Here is a 12,677-nt window from a genome sequence, read left to right on the forward strand (position 1 = left end):
CCCGTACCTTACAAAAACTTGGAAACCAGATCTGAGCATCGTAAAATCTTGCCTATTTCAGATCTTGTCCAGACATGGTGCATGTTTCGTTTGGACATGGACATGTCTGAATCAGGACTGAGGCAGGTATGGATTCTATCACAAAAGCAGATCTGCTCAAGGTCTGATTCAGACCTGGAACATATATGGGTCAGACCTGGTGCAGGTCTGTTCAGATCTGACCCATATATGTTCCAGGTCTGAATCAGACCTTGAGCAGATCTGCTTTTGTGATAGAATCCATACCTGCCTCAGTCCTGATTCAGTCATGTCCATGTCCAAACGAAACATGCATCATGTCTGGACAAGATCTGATGAAGGCAAGATTTTAAGATGCTCAGATCTGGTTTCCAAGTTTTTGTTGGATAGATTTCCACTCACTAAATTTTCAAAAAGACTCCGGGGCAGATCGATTCAAGGGTCTAAAAACAGTTTTGATCATTTTTTTTGCAAACAAGGCGAAAAAACAAGCTGTTTAAAAGATTTATTGAAATGTTTTATTTTCATTATTTTAACTAAAACACCTGCGAGATGTTGAAGAACAAGAAAATGAACCACATAAATGGGGCACCAATTTCCAACCCCCAACGCAGTTTATAACATTAGAAGTCGTTTTTGAAAATTTTCAAATATTGAATTTGAGAAAACAGGGGGATGGAAACTGGAAAAGAAGCCCTATACAGAAGACCAGAGTTCGTTTTTTTCATATGAAACTATGTCACGAGCATAATGGATTAACTATTTTGTAACATCTACCAAGTTCGGGGGAATATTTTTTATTTCATTTCATGCATCAAGTGGTCGAATGAGTCAGGTAGTTTCCGACTGAACTCATGAGGAACTGTTCCTGTCTCGACAGATCTTCTAGACTGTTCAGTTCCCGCAAACTGCGGCCTCCTTCCAAGTTGTCATTACCTCCGACGCCATTGTAATTTTCACTAGTCGCGCCACTCGTGAACTGAGTCTGATTCGACTGCGTGACTGGAGATGCCGCGTAGTGCAGTAACGATGGCGGGTGTCCAGATGTCTGAGGTTGGTTTCTATCCGACGTGTGGTATCCCTGGGCGTCTCCGGCAGCACCTACGCTTTGTCCGGAAGTAGACTGGTGATGCATTGACAGAGAAGGCGGCGTCGTAAGATGCTGAGGTGTGTTTGTGATGGACTGCAGCGGGAATTGAGCAGGCGATGCCTTGCTGCTACTGTTTCCCGTTGGCGCCTGTTGATTTGTATGGTTGCTGTTTAGAGTAGAACTCGACTGATGTGGAGCAGGAAGAGAATTTTGTTGATTGTGCTGATGGAGAGAGCTGTGAGTTCCTTGAACATGAGTATGTACACTTGGTAGAAACCGCCTTTGGAAACAGCAAAAAATACCTGAAAACCACAAACATTACAATTGAGACCACTTTGACCTGAGCTGCACTATATGATAATTTCTTTTTATAAAGCTAAATAATTTATAATTTTCCACCGGATAAAGCAACGCAAATGGGCTGCTCAACAGATACCGTTCAAAAAGCTCCTCATTTTTAGTAAAGACAGTGAAAGAAACATTGAATAATACCTTTCCGTTGGACTCGCAGAGAAAGCGCAGTTTTTGTATCTGGTAGTGGCAGAATACTCCGTCCAGGTTTCCAGTATCTATTGCTCGGATCTCGATGGAAGTCGTGCAGTATCATAACACATGATTCGGACCGACCGCCGCTAAAATAGATGTTACAAAATTGAAAAAGAAACTGATTTCCAACATGTCAGAAGCTTTTTGGGTAATTCTAACTTTTAAAAAGTTTACAATTTAAAAAGCCACCACTGTGTAAGCAAAAGCAGTTAATGAAGCTTTCATTTCCCATTAACTGTCAACTATGACCATTTTTTGCTTCCTAGACGTGTACTATATCCTTACCAACGGATGTCGGTGGTTCTCCCCATAGAAATGCGGCGTCTCTAAACGTCCTTCCATTTGTATCAACGTACACACCTTCGCCTGAAAATCAAATGATTAAACATCGAATGATTCAGCGCACACAGATTCTTTGACAAGCTATTTTTCGTGCTGAGCTAATGATGAACTGAAGGTAATTTAAAAAGATTAGGTTAAGTATCCTATTGAACATAATTAGAATTTGGAACTGAATGCAGTTAGGCAAAATGTTTCAATTTACTGTTGTAGCACAAGAGTAGTTTGGTTCCATTACTGCCTGGAAATGTCGCCACGCAATGCGGCACAACTGACCCCGTACCCGTCTAAAACAGAAGTAGCCTTAGTGTCAATGAAACACATTGATAGCAATTTCCAACCGCAGTGTCATTTACAGACAAAGGGGAAGCTGAGCTTCGCATCACAAGAGAGACACAAGAGAAAATATAAGCTACAATTCCTGAAAGCCAAAAGTAAACGGCAATTGCTGAAAATCGTAAGAGATTTTGAAGTCCTAAAAAAATAATGCCTACAAGGAAATCAGATTTTTCTTTTCAACAGCATCAACAAGATGTAAATTGACCTAGGTCCGCAAGTCATTTAGCTAAGACACTGATAAGATTCCTTTACAAAACTCAGTTTTCAATCCAATATAACGTCAAGATACCGTGCTGAATATTTGGTTTTCAATTCCTCCTTGTAAAAAAAATATAGAACCGAATGATTCGGATTATTAGCAAAATCTGATTATATCTGTTTTGTCTGCACAAATCAAAATATTCTCAATTCAATTGCCTGTATATTCAATGCTCTATCTGCGAATATATCATTTACACAGAGGCGAAGCTGTGCTTCGCGGACACTTGCGACAACATAATCAAAAAGCAGCTCTATCAAGTTAAATAGGAAAAAGTAGAAATAAGCCTCGAGTTAGCAAAAAACTCGGCTATCTGCAGGATTCGAATGTGCGACCTACTGCAATCAATAGATTTTGAGTCTCCCGCACTATCCCCGCAACTACTCGAGCTTTACAGCCGACAAACACTAGTCACGAATAAAGCAGCTACATATGCTAGCAAATTGCCAATGCGATTCAGCACTAAATACAAATAGATACAAATTAGCAATTAATAGTTTGGAATATAACAAACTGAAGGCATCCACCCTAACTTTGCATGTAACAAAATGCGAAATATAAAACCACATTATGCATTTCAAAAAGTTGCGAGATATATTGAGTTAGAAAATTTCTAAAATTAAGTTTTTATTATTGTGATGTGGTTTGAAACAAATAGCTTTTTCCGGTTCATTCGATGAAATAAAAATGCATCAACTATGTTAATTTATTGTCCAAACACATGCAATCAAAAGCTGTAAAGGTGCCCCGCCATTTTGGGGTGCCGCACCAATATTTGCGACTTAGGTTGAAAAAAAATAAGGTTCGTAATAATACACTAGCTTCGCAAGAGTAATCAGGATCAGATGCGAATTTAGGGAAGCAGTTTCATTTCCTTTACTACTATTTGGTGAAATCTGTTTTTGTCGCCAATAAATGTTAAACTTAAGGGGGGAGCGCACGCCAAAAAAAAGCAATTTTTGTACCAAAATTTTGCAAAAATGGTCCAAAAACGGAAAATACCGGTGGCGCAGAACCATTTCACAAAATAGATTTATACAGTGTTTTAGGCAACCTCGGAAAAAAATTTGGTCGATCTAGAAATCCACCCACGAGAAAATGTTGTATCTTACATCCTGGCCGAGTATCTTGTAGTTGAACAGATTCAAATAGTATGCTCTGATTTTGCACTTGGCTCCAGAGATGCTGATCATGAGATTCAGATTGGGCAGAGTGTCTACCAACTGGAATTTCCTCCGCTTGATCAGCTGTGACACTGTAAAGACCAGATTGATATGATTTTTATGAGCTTTTCTGAACTCAAGTCCATTTTTATTAAGATTTCAATTAAATGCACCTAAAATAATTTTGTAATGAACTAGAAATGAAACTAATGAAGGCTAATCAATTGCAACGGAACCGAAAAAAAAATCCTAGCAATTTCAATTGCTAATGATTTTATTTAGATACTCTATTAAGCGATAATTATTCGTGTATTACCTTTGCCTTCGCCGCTCCTGTCGATAAAGAAGAGCAGTCTCAGTTCCAATCAGCAGATTCACACCTAAACAATACTGATGTTCTAGAGACGTTTTACACCATTAGTGAAAAAGACGCTCACTTTTTTCTGTGCTTATGAACTAGAGCAGGTACAGCAGCACCCAATTTATGGCTGCCGGTTGTCCTTTTCTTGCATGAAGTCAACCCCTCCAACACCTCTACCGTTCGTTATTGACCCTCTTCGACAAATTTTAATATGCTCGATATTCAACCGAGCTTATCTAAATTGTATCCAAAACCGCTTAAGATGCTAAGATATAATAACTTCGAGCTTCGAGAAATTGCGTTAAATATGAAATATGAGTTCATAAGGTGTGATAAAATAATTTTTCGATTTATAGTGAATTGTAATTTTGACCCCTATGCCGAATCAAATCATCCGTCGAAAAAAGTACAAACCATATTTTAAGTATAGCTGCTGTGAGTATTTCCTGTCTGTACTTCTTGCGGAACTGCCTGATCTCTGCGTCTGGCTGTTTGCTCGACTCTGCACTGCCAACAGTCACACTCACATTGTTCACACCTATGTCCCCACCCATGCCCACTCCCTGCTGCCCCACCCCTACAGACCCACTAGCTGTCCGAGCCAGGAGGGGCCCGAAAAAGGCATTGCTGTTGTTGTTTGAAGAGTTGGCCCAGCTCCACTTGCTGAACCAGACACGAATGTCGGCAAGTCCAAACCAGGCATGCCTCCCTTCTTCTGCAAACAATAATATACATATCCATTACAATTCGAATGAGAGAACAGTCCTCCTATATAAAACGGTCCCTCCTTTATTTGTGACCACCCTATTTGACATATAAGTTTGATTATGAGCAGAAAAGGTATTTAACGGCAAACAATTTAGTTTTCAACAAAAGTTTCTATCAATGCTCGCACAAATAGTTTTTATCAGCGAGCCAAAACAAATTACAAGAAATGATATTGTCCTCAAGTCATCTTTGTATGTTAAGCTCAGTAGCATATTGTACAAATCTGAAATAGTTTTTCCCATATGCATCCGGTTATCGCAACTGCAAGCTTTTGATCAGCGAGTTTCTTAAATATTAAACTAAAACGATGGGAGATCGACTCAGGTGGCACAAATAATACTCCTGCTAAACAATGAATCCTTTGTAAAAACACTTTTTCAATTTCTACAGACCGCGGGGAAGCTATTTTGGAATAATAGAAAAATCTGAAAATTTTTTTTCTTTTGCAGGTTTTTATTTTTAGCCACCCGACTTTTCGTTCTAGAATTATTACAAACACGTTATTCTAAAGCTCTACGTCTGTAGAATTTATTTCTATACCTGCTTTTCAAAAACTGAAAACAAGGACGTAATTTTAAACGAGTTTTAGTATTATTTGTTAAAATAACTATTTTCAACGATAAAAACAAGACACGTGACAAAAAATGAGAATTCATTCGAAAATTTCAAAAAAAAATTTTTTCAGATCTGATCATGTCTGATGCAGTTCTGGACAGATATGCAATCTCACAACAAATGGATTCACCCTGGGCATATCTGTATTTTTATTTTTTTTCTGTAACATTATAGTTTTTGTATCTTCCAGGTCTGTACATGTCTGATACAGTTCAGGACAGATATGCAATCTCACAACAAATGGATTAACCCTGGGCATATCTGTATTTTTATTTTATTTCTGTACGGGCAGCGAGTTGCAACCCCTTATACAAAGTATAGAGCTCCCCAGGAGCGCGAAGCTTTTTTTAGTTCTTATGTAATTTATAGATTCTGGATAGCTTTCCTGTCTTTTTTCACTTAGTTTTTCGGCTAATCGCTGCATAGTCCACGTGGCTGTTGGAGCAGCCAAAATTTTTACATCAAAGAAAGCGCGGCTGAATTGTGAACCCCAGAGTCCGCTTGTCTTGATTTCAAGTCGTGCCTCATCTTCAATTGTAGTTGAATTGTTGAAGACGCTTTCGCCTGGCAACGGCTGATTTTTCGGCTCAATCTCGACGTCATGTCAAACCTCGTTCATGACGTTGGCGAATGTGTTTCTATTTTTGATTGTGTTTTATGTGTGTGTAACCGCCCCGTTCACAGTGTAGCTTATGTGTCAAATAAAAATTAAACACCACATGCACATGTGAGTGGGGTTTTGGTCGGTTCCCATCCGTATCTTAAGTAAATATTATCTCTGAATTCTGATTTATTCATGTTAATGTTGTATTTGCTCAGTGGTAAAGCGTTGAACCAGTTAGAAGTTCCCTTTTTGGAGAGCAGGTTGATTGCTTTTTTTTAATCTGTTTCTTTCAAGGAGTTAATGAGGTTTATTTTCTTTCGGTTTGTTCTATCAAATTTCACTTTTTTGTTTTTTGTACAAATTTTTTCTTGCTGTGTTATTGCTGTAACAGGATCTTGAAATTTCAGTACTTAAGATGTTTTTTTAGACCAATCTATATAGTTTTTATAATCGGATGGCAGCTTGATGTTAAAGCCGCCCATGTTAAAGGGTAAGAAAGATATCCCACGGAACTGGGGGTTCAATGCGTCTTTAACGAATAGGTTAGGTATTAATTGTTCTTTCATAACCTTTTCACAAATTTCTAAGTTTTCCACAGTGTTAGGTCATGTCCCGGTAAGAATTGAAAGCTTTTCTTGAACTCCTTTAGTATAGCAGGCAGAAATGTTTTGGGGGGAGGTTTTAGCTATTTATGTTAATTTTTTCAAAATTTTGATTTGCTTATTGTGTTGAAACTCGAGGATTTTTTTACTTTCTATTTTTGTTCCTATAACTAAACTAAGCACTCGGGCGCCTGCCTTCATAGTGATAACTGTATTTTCGAAGATTTTGTCAGCTTCACCGAGTTTTTCATCTTTGACAATGAGTTGGTATTTGGATGCTTTAACATGATAGCCAAAACAATTACTTAGTGATACAATTTTAACGAGGACGGTTCGTAGATTGCTCAATTTACCGACTGCGTTTACGTTGTCTGCGTACCCATTCTGGGTTACGTTGTCTACTGATAAAAAATTTATGAGGAGTATTATGGCTAGGCCGTACAAAGCCTTTGCTAGTGGATCCCCTTGGGTTGTCCCTTCTTGAGCGTAGATTTTGTTTTTTTTTGCTATCGAATAGTTTGTATACATTGGAGTAGGAGTTCTTAATCGCTGTTGAAAGAAAAGGGCCGATATTTTTGATGTTTTTCAAGGCCAGCTTTCGAATTAGCAGATTTCGATTTAGCGTCGACGGAAGTTTTGCTGTATTGATCTTTTAGCGTGTGGATCGCATATTCAATGCTTTATTTTTGTACTAGACAGAGTTGGTAGTTTGAACCGAGCGACATGAAATCGTTTTTTAGGCATTTGGTTATTGTTTGTTCTATTATCCTAAGCATAAATTTTCAAATGCCTATGGGTCTTACTCCTGGACTCTCAGCTAAGAGTATTAATCTACATGCGTTATATGGTTCCGTTAGTTCTGGATTTAGTTCTTCTGTGGCCAATTTAGTGGCAATTTTGGCAATTGTTTTTGAAATCTCAACTGAATGTTGCCCGAAATGTGTTTAAATACGTCTCCATTCTATTGCGTCAAGGCCAGATGGTCCATGAGGTCCGTGCGTTCTCATTGCTACTTTCTTGAAATTTTTTCCATGAGACTGGTGTAATATATTTCTCATCATCTGGTTCAGATGATGGGTGCTTCTCTAGAAGAGTCTGTTCTACTGTCTTACCTTTGACGAGCAAGAAACCCCTTTTGGATGTGTCCGTTAGTTTTGCTATTGCGCTTGATGTTTTCCAGTTTTCATTAGTTTGTTGAACTGTTTGCTTCAGTTTCAGTTTTTCTACTACTTCCTTTTGTCAAGCGCATTTGCCGCGCCTTCCTTTTGTTATACAGGTCATCCAGGTCTCCGTCTTGCTATTTCTTAAGTCGCTTTGCTATTGTTTTGGATAAATATCCATCATTTTCGGAATTTGTTTTGCACAGTAGTAAGTGTGGAAAGATCAATGCTGCGTGCCTTGCGAAGGTATTTTCGTTGTTTTCTATTTGGTTGTTCAGACTTCTATTGAGGGTTTCAATGAAGTTATATCCAATTTTATTTTTTTGATAAGATCATAAAGCCCGGTTTCCATTGGACCACTTCGATGTATATTTACCTGGTGGTTTCTACGAATTCTAGACAGGGGTTTGACCATGGGTCTTGTGTTGTTCTAGGTTCAACAAGGTAGGGTTGTCTTGAGTTTTGTGAGTGTGGGGCAATGGAAGGGTGAGGATGGAGTCGAGGGAGCGTGGTTGTAGCTAGGGTTAGGGGATTGCATTCATGCGTGTCGTTAGCTGAATGTGAATGAAATTGGGAAGTGCAGCGAAGACAGCTGAAATCGTCATAATGATCACTGCTGCGGTTTAGGCCGCTGTATTTTACATGCATGTAGCCTGGGCATGTGAAGCAAACAACACCTTCACCTCGCAAGCCGTTTTTACAAATAAAGCAGTGTGTTTGAGTAGTCATTTGAGGAAGGACGGCGGTGTCAAGTTAGCGAGAGAACTTATAAATTAAATGTGCAAAAAATTTTTTTTTAAAATCATTACCGTAGAACGAGAAAAGGCTGTCATCACGGCAAAACCTTTGAGGGGTTTAGATTTAGGTTGAACTTAGGTGAAACAATGAGTGTATGAGGGTCTACAAATCTAGTTATTAAATTAAACAACACATGGTTAAGAATTTATATTTTGCGAAATACTTCAGAGTTATAACAGTTCTGAATTGTTTTGGGCATGACCAGTTTCTTGGGCTGCAATTTGTTAGTGACGATGTTAATCAATTTTTCCCTTGCTGTTCTAATTCTTGCAGATGCAGCTTGTTGTCATTGTATTCACCAACTATTGTTACTGTTTTTAAGTGCTTTGTTCTGTAGCGCAAAACTGTTTCAAACAGATCATGAAGCATTGCGCCGCGGTAGGAGTGAATTGTTGATTTTACTAGAATTGGTTTGATAGATTTGCTCTTTGAAGTCCCGATAACTAGTTTCTGTGAAAACTCAGGCATCTATCTGAAACACAGTCAACTGAGGCGAGAAAGGAAGTTTTTTGGGGCCAGAAGGGAAGCTTTCGGGCAGTTTTAAGGTTCTTGATAATATATTAGAAAAAAGAACTGAAACTCAAAGATCAGAGACACATCCAACTCAAATAACTGCCCGTTCAGTCAGAATCACTGGCCAGCAAAAGATGTGATGCGAATTTCAAAAACGAAACAACGATCTAGCTTTAGCAATCCTTTTTATTCAAACATTAAACATTCAAGTTTTTTTGCTGATGAAGATGGAGACAGCACAGACCTATATCAAGAAATTTTTATTATTAACGAATCGAATCAAAAATCAGACTCAAAAATTGAATCGAAACAAAAATCAGGAGAGTTGGAATTTTTTCTATTAAAAAAAAACAGAGCTCGCCAGACGAAGATTAGGTTCACTCACTCGGAATTGCATAAGACTCAAGGATGCTACATAGCCGAGTTAATGATTCAGGCATTCTGAAGAGTACATTTTCTTTAAGCCATTTGTGTCACAGCCCGCAGCAGGAACCGTTTGCTTAATGATCGGTAGAGCACGTAATCTAAAAAATTAGAGAATTAACAAAACAACAAATTTTTTTGACCTTCTCAACTCAAACAAAATCTTCAAAAACACTAAATAAAGAATCTCACCAAATTTTTCATGCTTATTTTGATTTTGATTGGTTGATACAATCATGACAGTATATATGATTGGACGTTGGAAAATCACATGCCTTTTAGTTTAGAAAAATGAACCCATTTGAGTTTTGGGAAAAAATGCCGCTTTATAAATTTCGACAGAAATGAAACCAAACATGTCGGCTGCCATATCAATCTAGGATTGATTATTTCAGGGGACAAAGCATTTCTAGTGGCGAATAGAGACTTCTTTTTTGATAAGAAGGAATATATCAAAATTGCACTGGAAAGCAAAACTAAAACTATTTGAATCAATGGTAATGCCAGTAATACTATATGCAATTTGCTGTTTCATTAAATCAAGTATGTGATGTCACAGTGTGAAATTATGCAGAAATGGGCTGTTAGTAGGATTGAAACACGAATGTTTCATGAAAAGAAAAATTAAGACAGCTACAAATTTTGTCTTTGTCGGTGTATATACAATTGAACAACCTGTTATTACTTGCAAAAATTATACTGAAGCGATGAGATACTAAACTGCTTGATGCTTGATATCCCTTGTTATACAGATCTCTCTCGTGTCCCTATGTTTCAGCTAAAGAAACAATTAAAATTTAAATGGCAACAGATTTTTTTATATCAATTATGTCGTCTTGCAAATCCTCTTAGGATTGATTCATGACACTGGACTGGTTTTTAACATTCGCCAGGACGTTCATACCGATGGAAAACAAAGCTAGGTTGTCAAACGACTGGCTAGAGTCTTAATACAGCTTCACATGCTTTTAACCGTCTCTACCAAAGCCAGTTGAATGTGTTGTCTTTTAACATCGGTTCCATAAAGTCTTTACTACTTAAGGCTATCGGCCAGATTGCGCGAATTAACTCAATTACAAGCAAAAATAGTGAGCTAATGGCTGGGTCTCAGTATCCCCAGACCACGAGGTCACTCCTAAAAACGGGGATATTATTTATTATCATAAGACTATCGGTTTTGTTCACTAGATAAAAATCATCATATCCATCGGAGATGGATCAACGCTTTCTCTCAACTCCTAGCCTATCATATACTGAAAAATGAATTAGAAGTTAATTAAATTCAACTCAAGACATACCAGGAAGCTGAACGTTGTTTAGAAACCCGTTTCAGTCTCTTCCCGGGCCTTCCGGATTCTTGAAACCGGTCGAAGAGCAGTCTTAACGCGGTCTGGGAAGAGTAGTAAAATCTTCCCAATATCCCTCCGAATTATCGGAAACTGCTCCGTAACGATTGTAGCTGTACAATCGTTCAAATTCGGGTAGCTGTACCGATCGAAACTTCAATGTAGTTCGTACGTTTTTTCTTCATTGTCGAGAATCATTGTTGTTTCCTCAAGCGAAAGTCGATCTTCTGATTTTCGCGCATTTTCAGTTACTGCTAAATATCAAGGTCCTGATTTTTCCTTATTTTCGAACGCATTTCAAAAAATTACTTCGTTACTGCAATTTGACCTTTCCCAATTCGTTAAATTGAACAATTAACGCTGTTAATTTGTCGAAACTGCCAATTTTCTCACTCGGCTGCTACTAATAAAATTTCGATGTTGCCATGCATTATAACCATTCTGGGTGCCCTACTCAAGCTTTTCTAGAAGAAGTAAAGCTTCATGGAATAAAGAAACAAATGCACATGAAAGCTTGCATGTGAATGGCCGATGTACAAAAGCGAAAGTAAAAAGTGTAAAGAAACTTTTAATTCTGATGATGCACAAAATGTGCGAAAACGTTTGAATTAGTTTTTTAAAAATTCTTAAAGAAGTGTTGTAGTTATCTGAAACGAGTTCATTGACGGGGCCTGGACTCTTTGTGGAGACACAATCCCTAATGCTACAACTAATACTAATTATACTATTTGACTGCTTACTGGAAAGAATGATCATGCGTCTGTCTAAATACGAACCGTGTTTAGAGTAGTAGTAGAATTCTACTGTAGTAGAAGAAGTCTATCACTGTCTATCCTAGTATCCTTGTGCTATCAAGTTATGTTTTTTTTGTGCAAGGGTTCGAGACCTCGATTTTCTTAAACAGGGAATCTCCCTGGCAATACCTGAAGCATTTTTTTATTTGTAAAGCCACGATAACGTAAACGCGTCCTAGTGTAAGTTTCTTTTTGACCCGCAACCTCATCAAGTCAAACACATCCTAGTTTAGGTATCTCATTGACCCGCATCCTCATCAGGTCAATCTCTTTGAGTTTTTTTTCAACTCCTGTTTCTTATGTGCAGAGGATAATTAAAACAGGCCCTTCCTTCATGCGACGGTCCGTGCAGAGGTTGGATAGGGCCATACTAACTCTATATAAGTACATCGGAAAAAATTTATGAATAAATCAAGTCGATTTTAAAGCATCCAGAGAATTGTCAATTAAAATTACCCTCCTCGATTATAGCACAGATGGAATTGTCTATTTTGGATGTCTTTTTAAGTTTTATGCACCCCCTGAGGCAGAGTATTGCACTCCTCAGAAGTGCAAAATTTAATTTTGTTTTTTTAAAAATTGATTGTGTCCGAATATGATTCGTTTCGTTTTTCGCTTATTTTCTGGACGGATTTTGCAGAGCCTGGTGCTGCTCCCACGGTACACGCAAAAATTGGAGGAACAACGCTGCTGTGTTCCACATACAGAATTCTTTGTTGGTATTTTAATGTTTAGACACGCTCATGATAGTTTTAGGGCAGGATTTAGCACGGGGGTTGAAAATTTTTTTACTCGAAAAATGTTCGACTGAATCGGCCTCCACAGAGTCCATTTGGCTTGATGTCAAGTCGAGTGCCATCTTCAGTAGTTTTTGTTTTGTTGTGAAAGCTTTCGCCTTCCAGCGGTTGAAGTTTCGGCTCTATTCCAATATCATGGCAT

At 38.1% G+C, this 12,677-nt stretch overlaps 2 protein-coding genes and 1 long non-coding RNA gene across 5 annotated transcripts in view; 1 reads left to right on the top strand and 2 right to left on the bottom strand.

Annotated features, from left to right (window-relative positions):
* LOC134853411 (serine/arginine repetitive matrix protein 1-like) overlaps positions 1 to 12,677 on the top strand; it is a 458,950-nt gene that overhangs the window by 420,020 nt on the left and 26,253 nt on the right. The gene's annotated exons all lie outside the window — the stretch shown is intronic.
* LOC134853368 (uncharacterized) lies at positions 743 to 2,256 on the bottom strand. Its single transcript, XM_063869348.1, has 4 exons — positions 2,199 to 2,256; positions 1,940 to 2,020; positions 1,601 to 1,740; positions 743 to 1,410 (listed from the first exon to the last, which is right to left on the bottom strand). Exons 2-4 carry the CDS (start codon positions 1,963 to 1,965, stop codon positions 833 to 835), a joined length of 744 nt encoding a protein of 247 aa, XP_063725418.1. The 5' UTR covers positions 1,966 to 2,020; positions 2,199 to 2,256; the 3' UTR covers positions 743 to 832.
* On the bottom strand, positions 3,748 to 4,643 carry LOC134852882 (uncharacterized). The gene is made up of 3 exons (XR_010164300.1): positions 4,530 to 4,643; positions 4,071 to 4,134; positions 3,748 to 3,846 (listed from the first exon to the last, which is right to left on the bottom strand). It is a non-coding gene; the product is annotated as an uncharacterized LOC134852882 (long non-coding RNA).

Source organism: Symsagittifera roscoffensis, chromosome 8 (genome assembly GCF_963678635.1).
Source record: "Symsagittifera roscoffensis chromosome 8, txSymRosc1.1, whole genome shotgun sequence".
Classification (NCBI taxonomy): domain Eukaryota; kingdom Metazoa; phylum Xenacoelomorpha; order Acoela; family Convolutidae; genus Symsagittifera; species Symsagittifera roscoffensis.

Coding starts and splice junctions, on each gene's coding strand:
- LOC134853368 (XM_063869348.1), bottom strand. CDS start 1,965: ATGGGGAGAACCACCGACATCCGTTG. Junction 1,741..1,939: donor AGAACCACCGACATCCGTTG/GTAAGGATATAG, acceptor CATCTATTTTAG/CGGCGGTCGGTCCGAATCAT. Junction 1,411..1,600: donor TCTGCGAGTCCAACGGAAAG/GTATTATTCAAT, acceptor TGTGGTTTTCAG/GTATTTTTTGCTGTTTCCAA.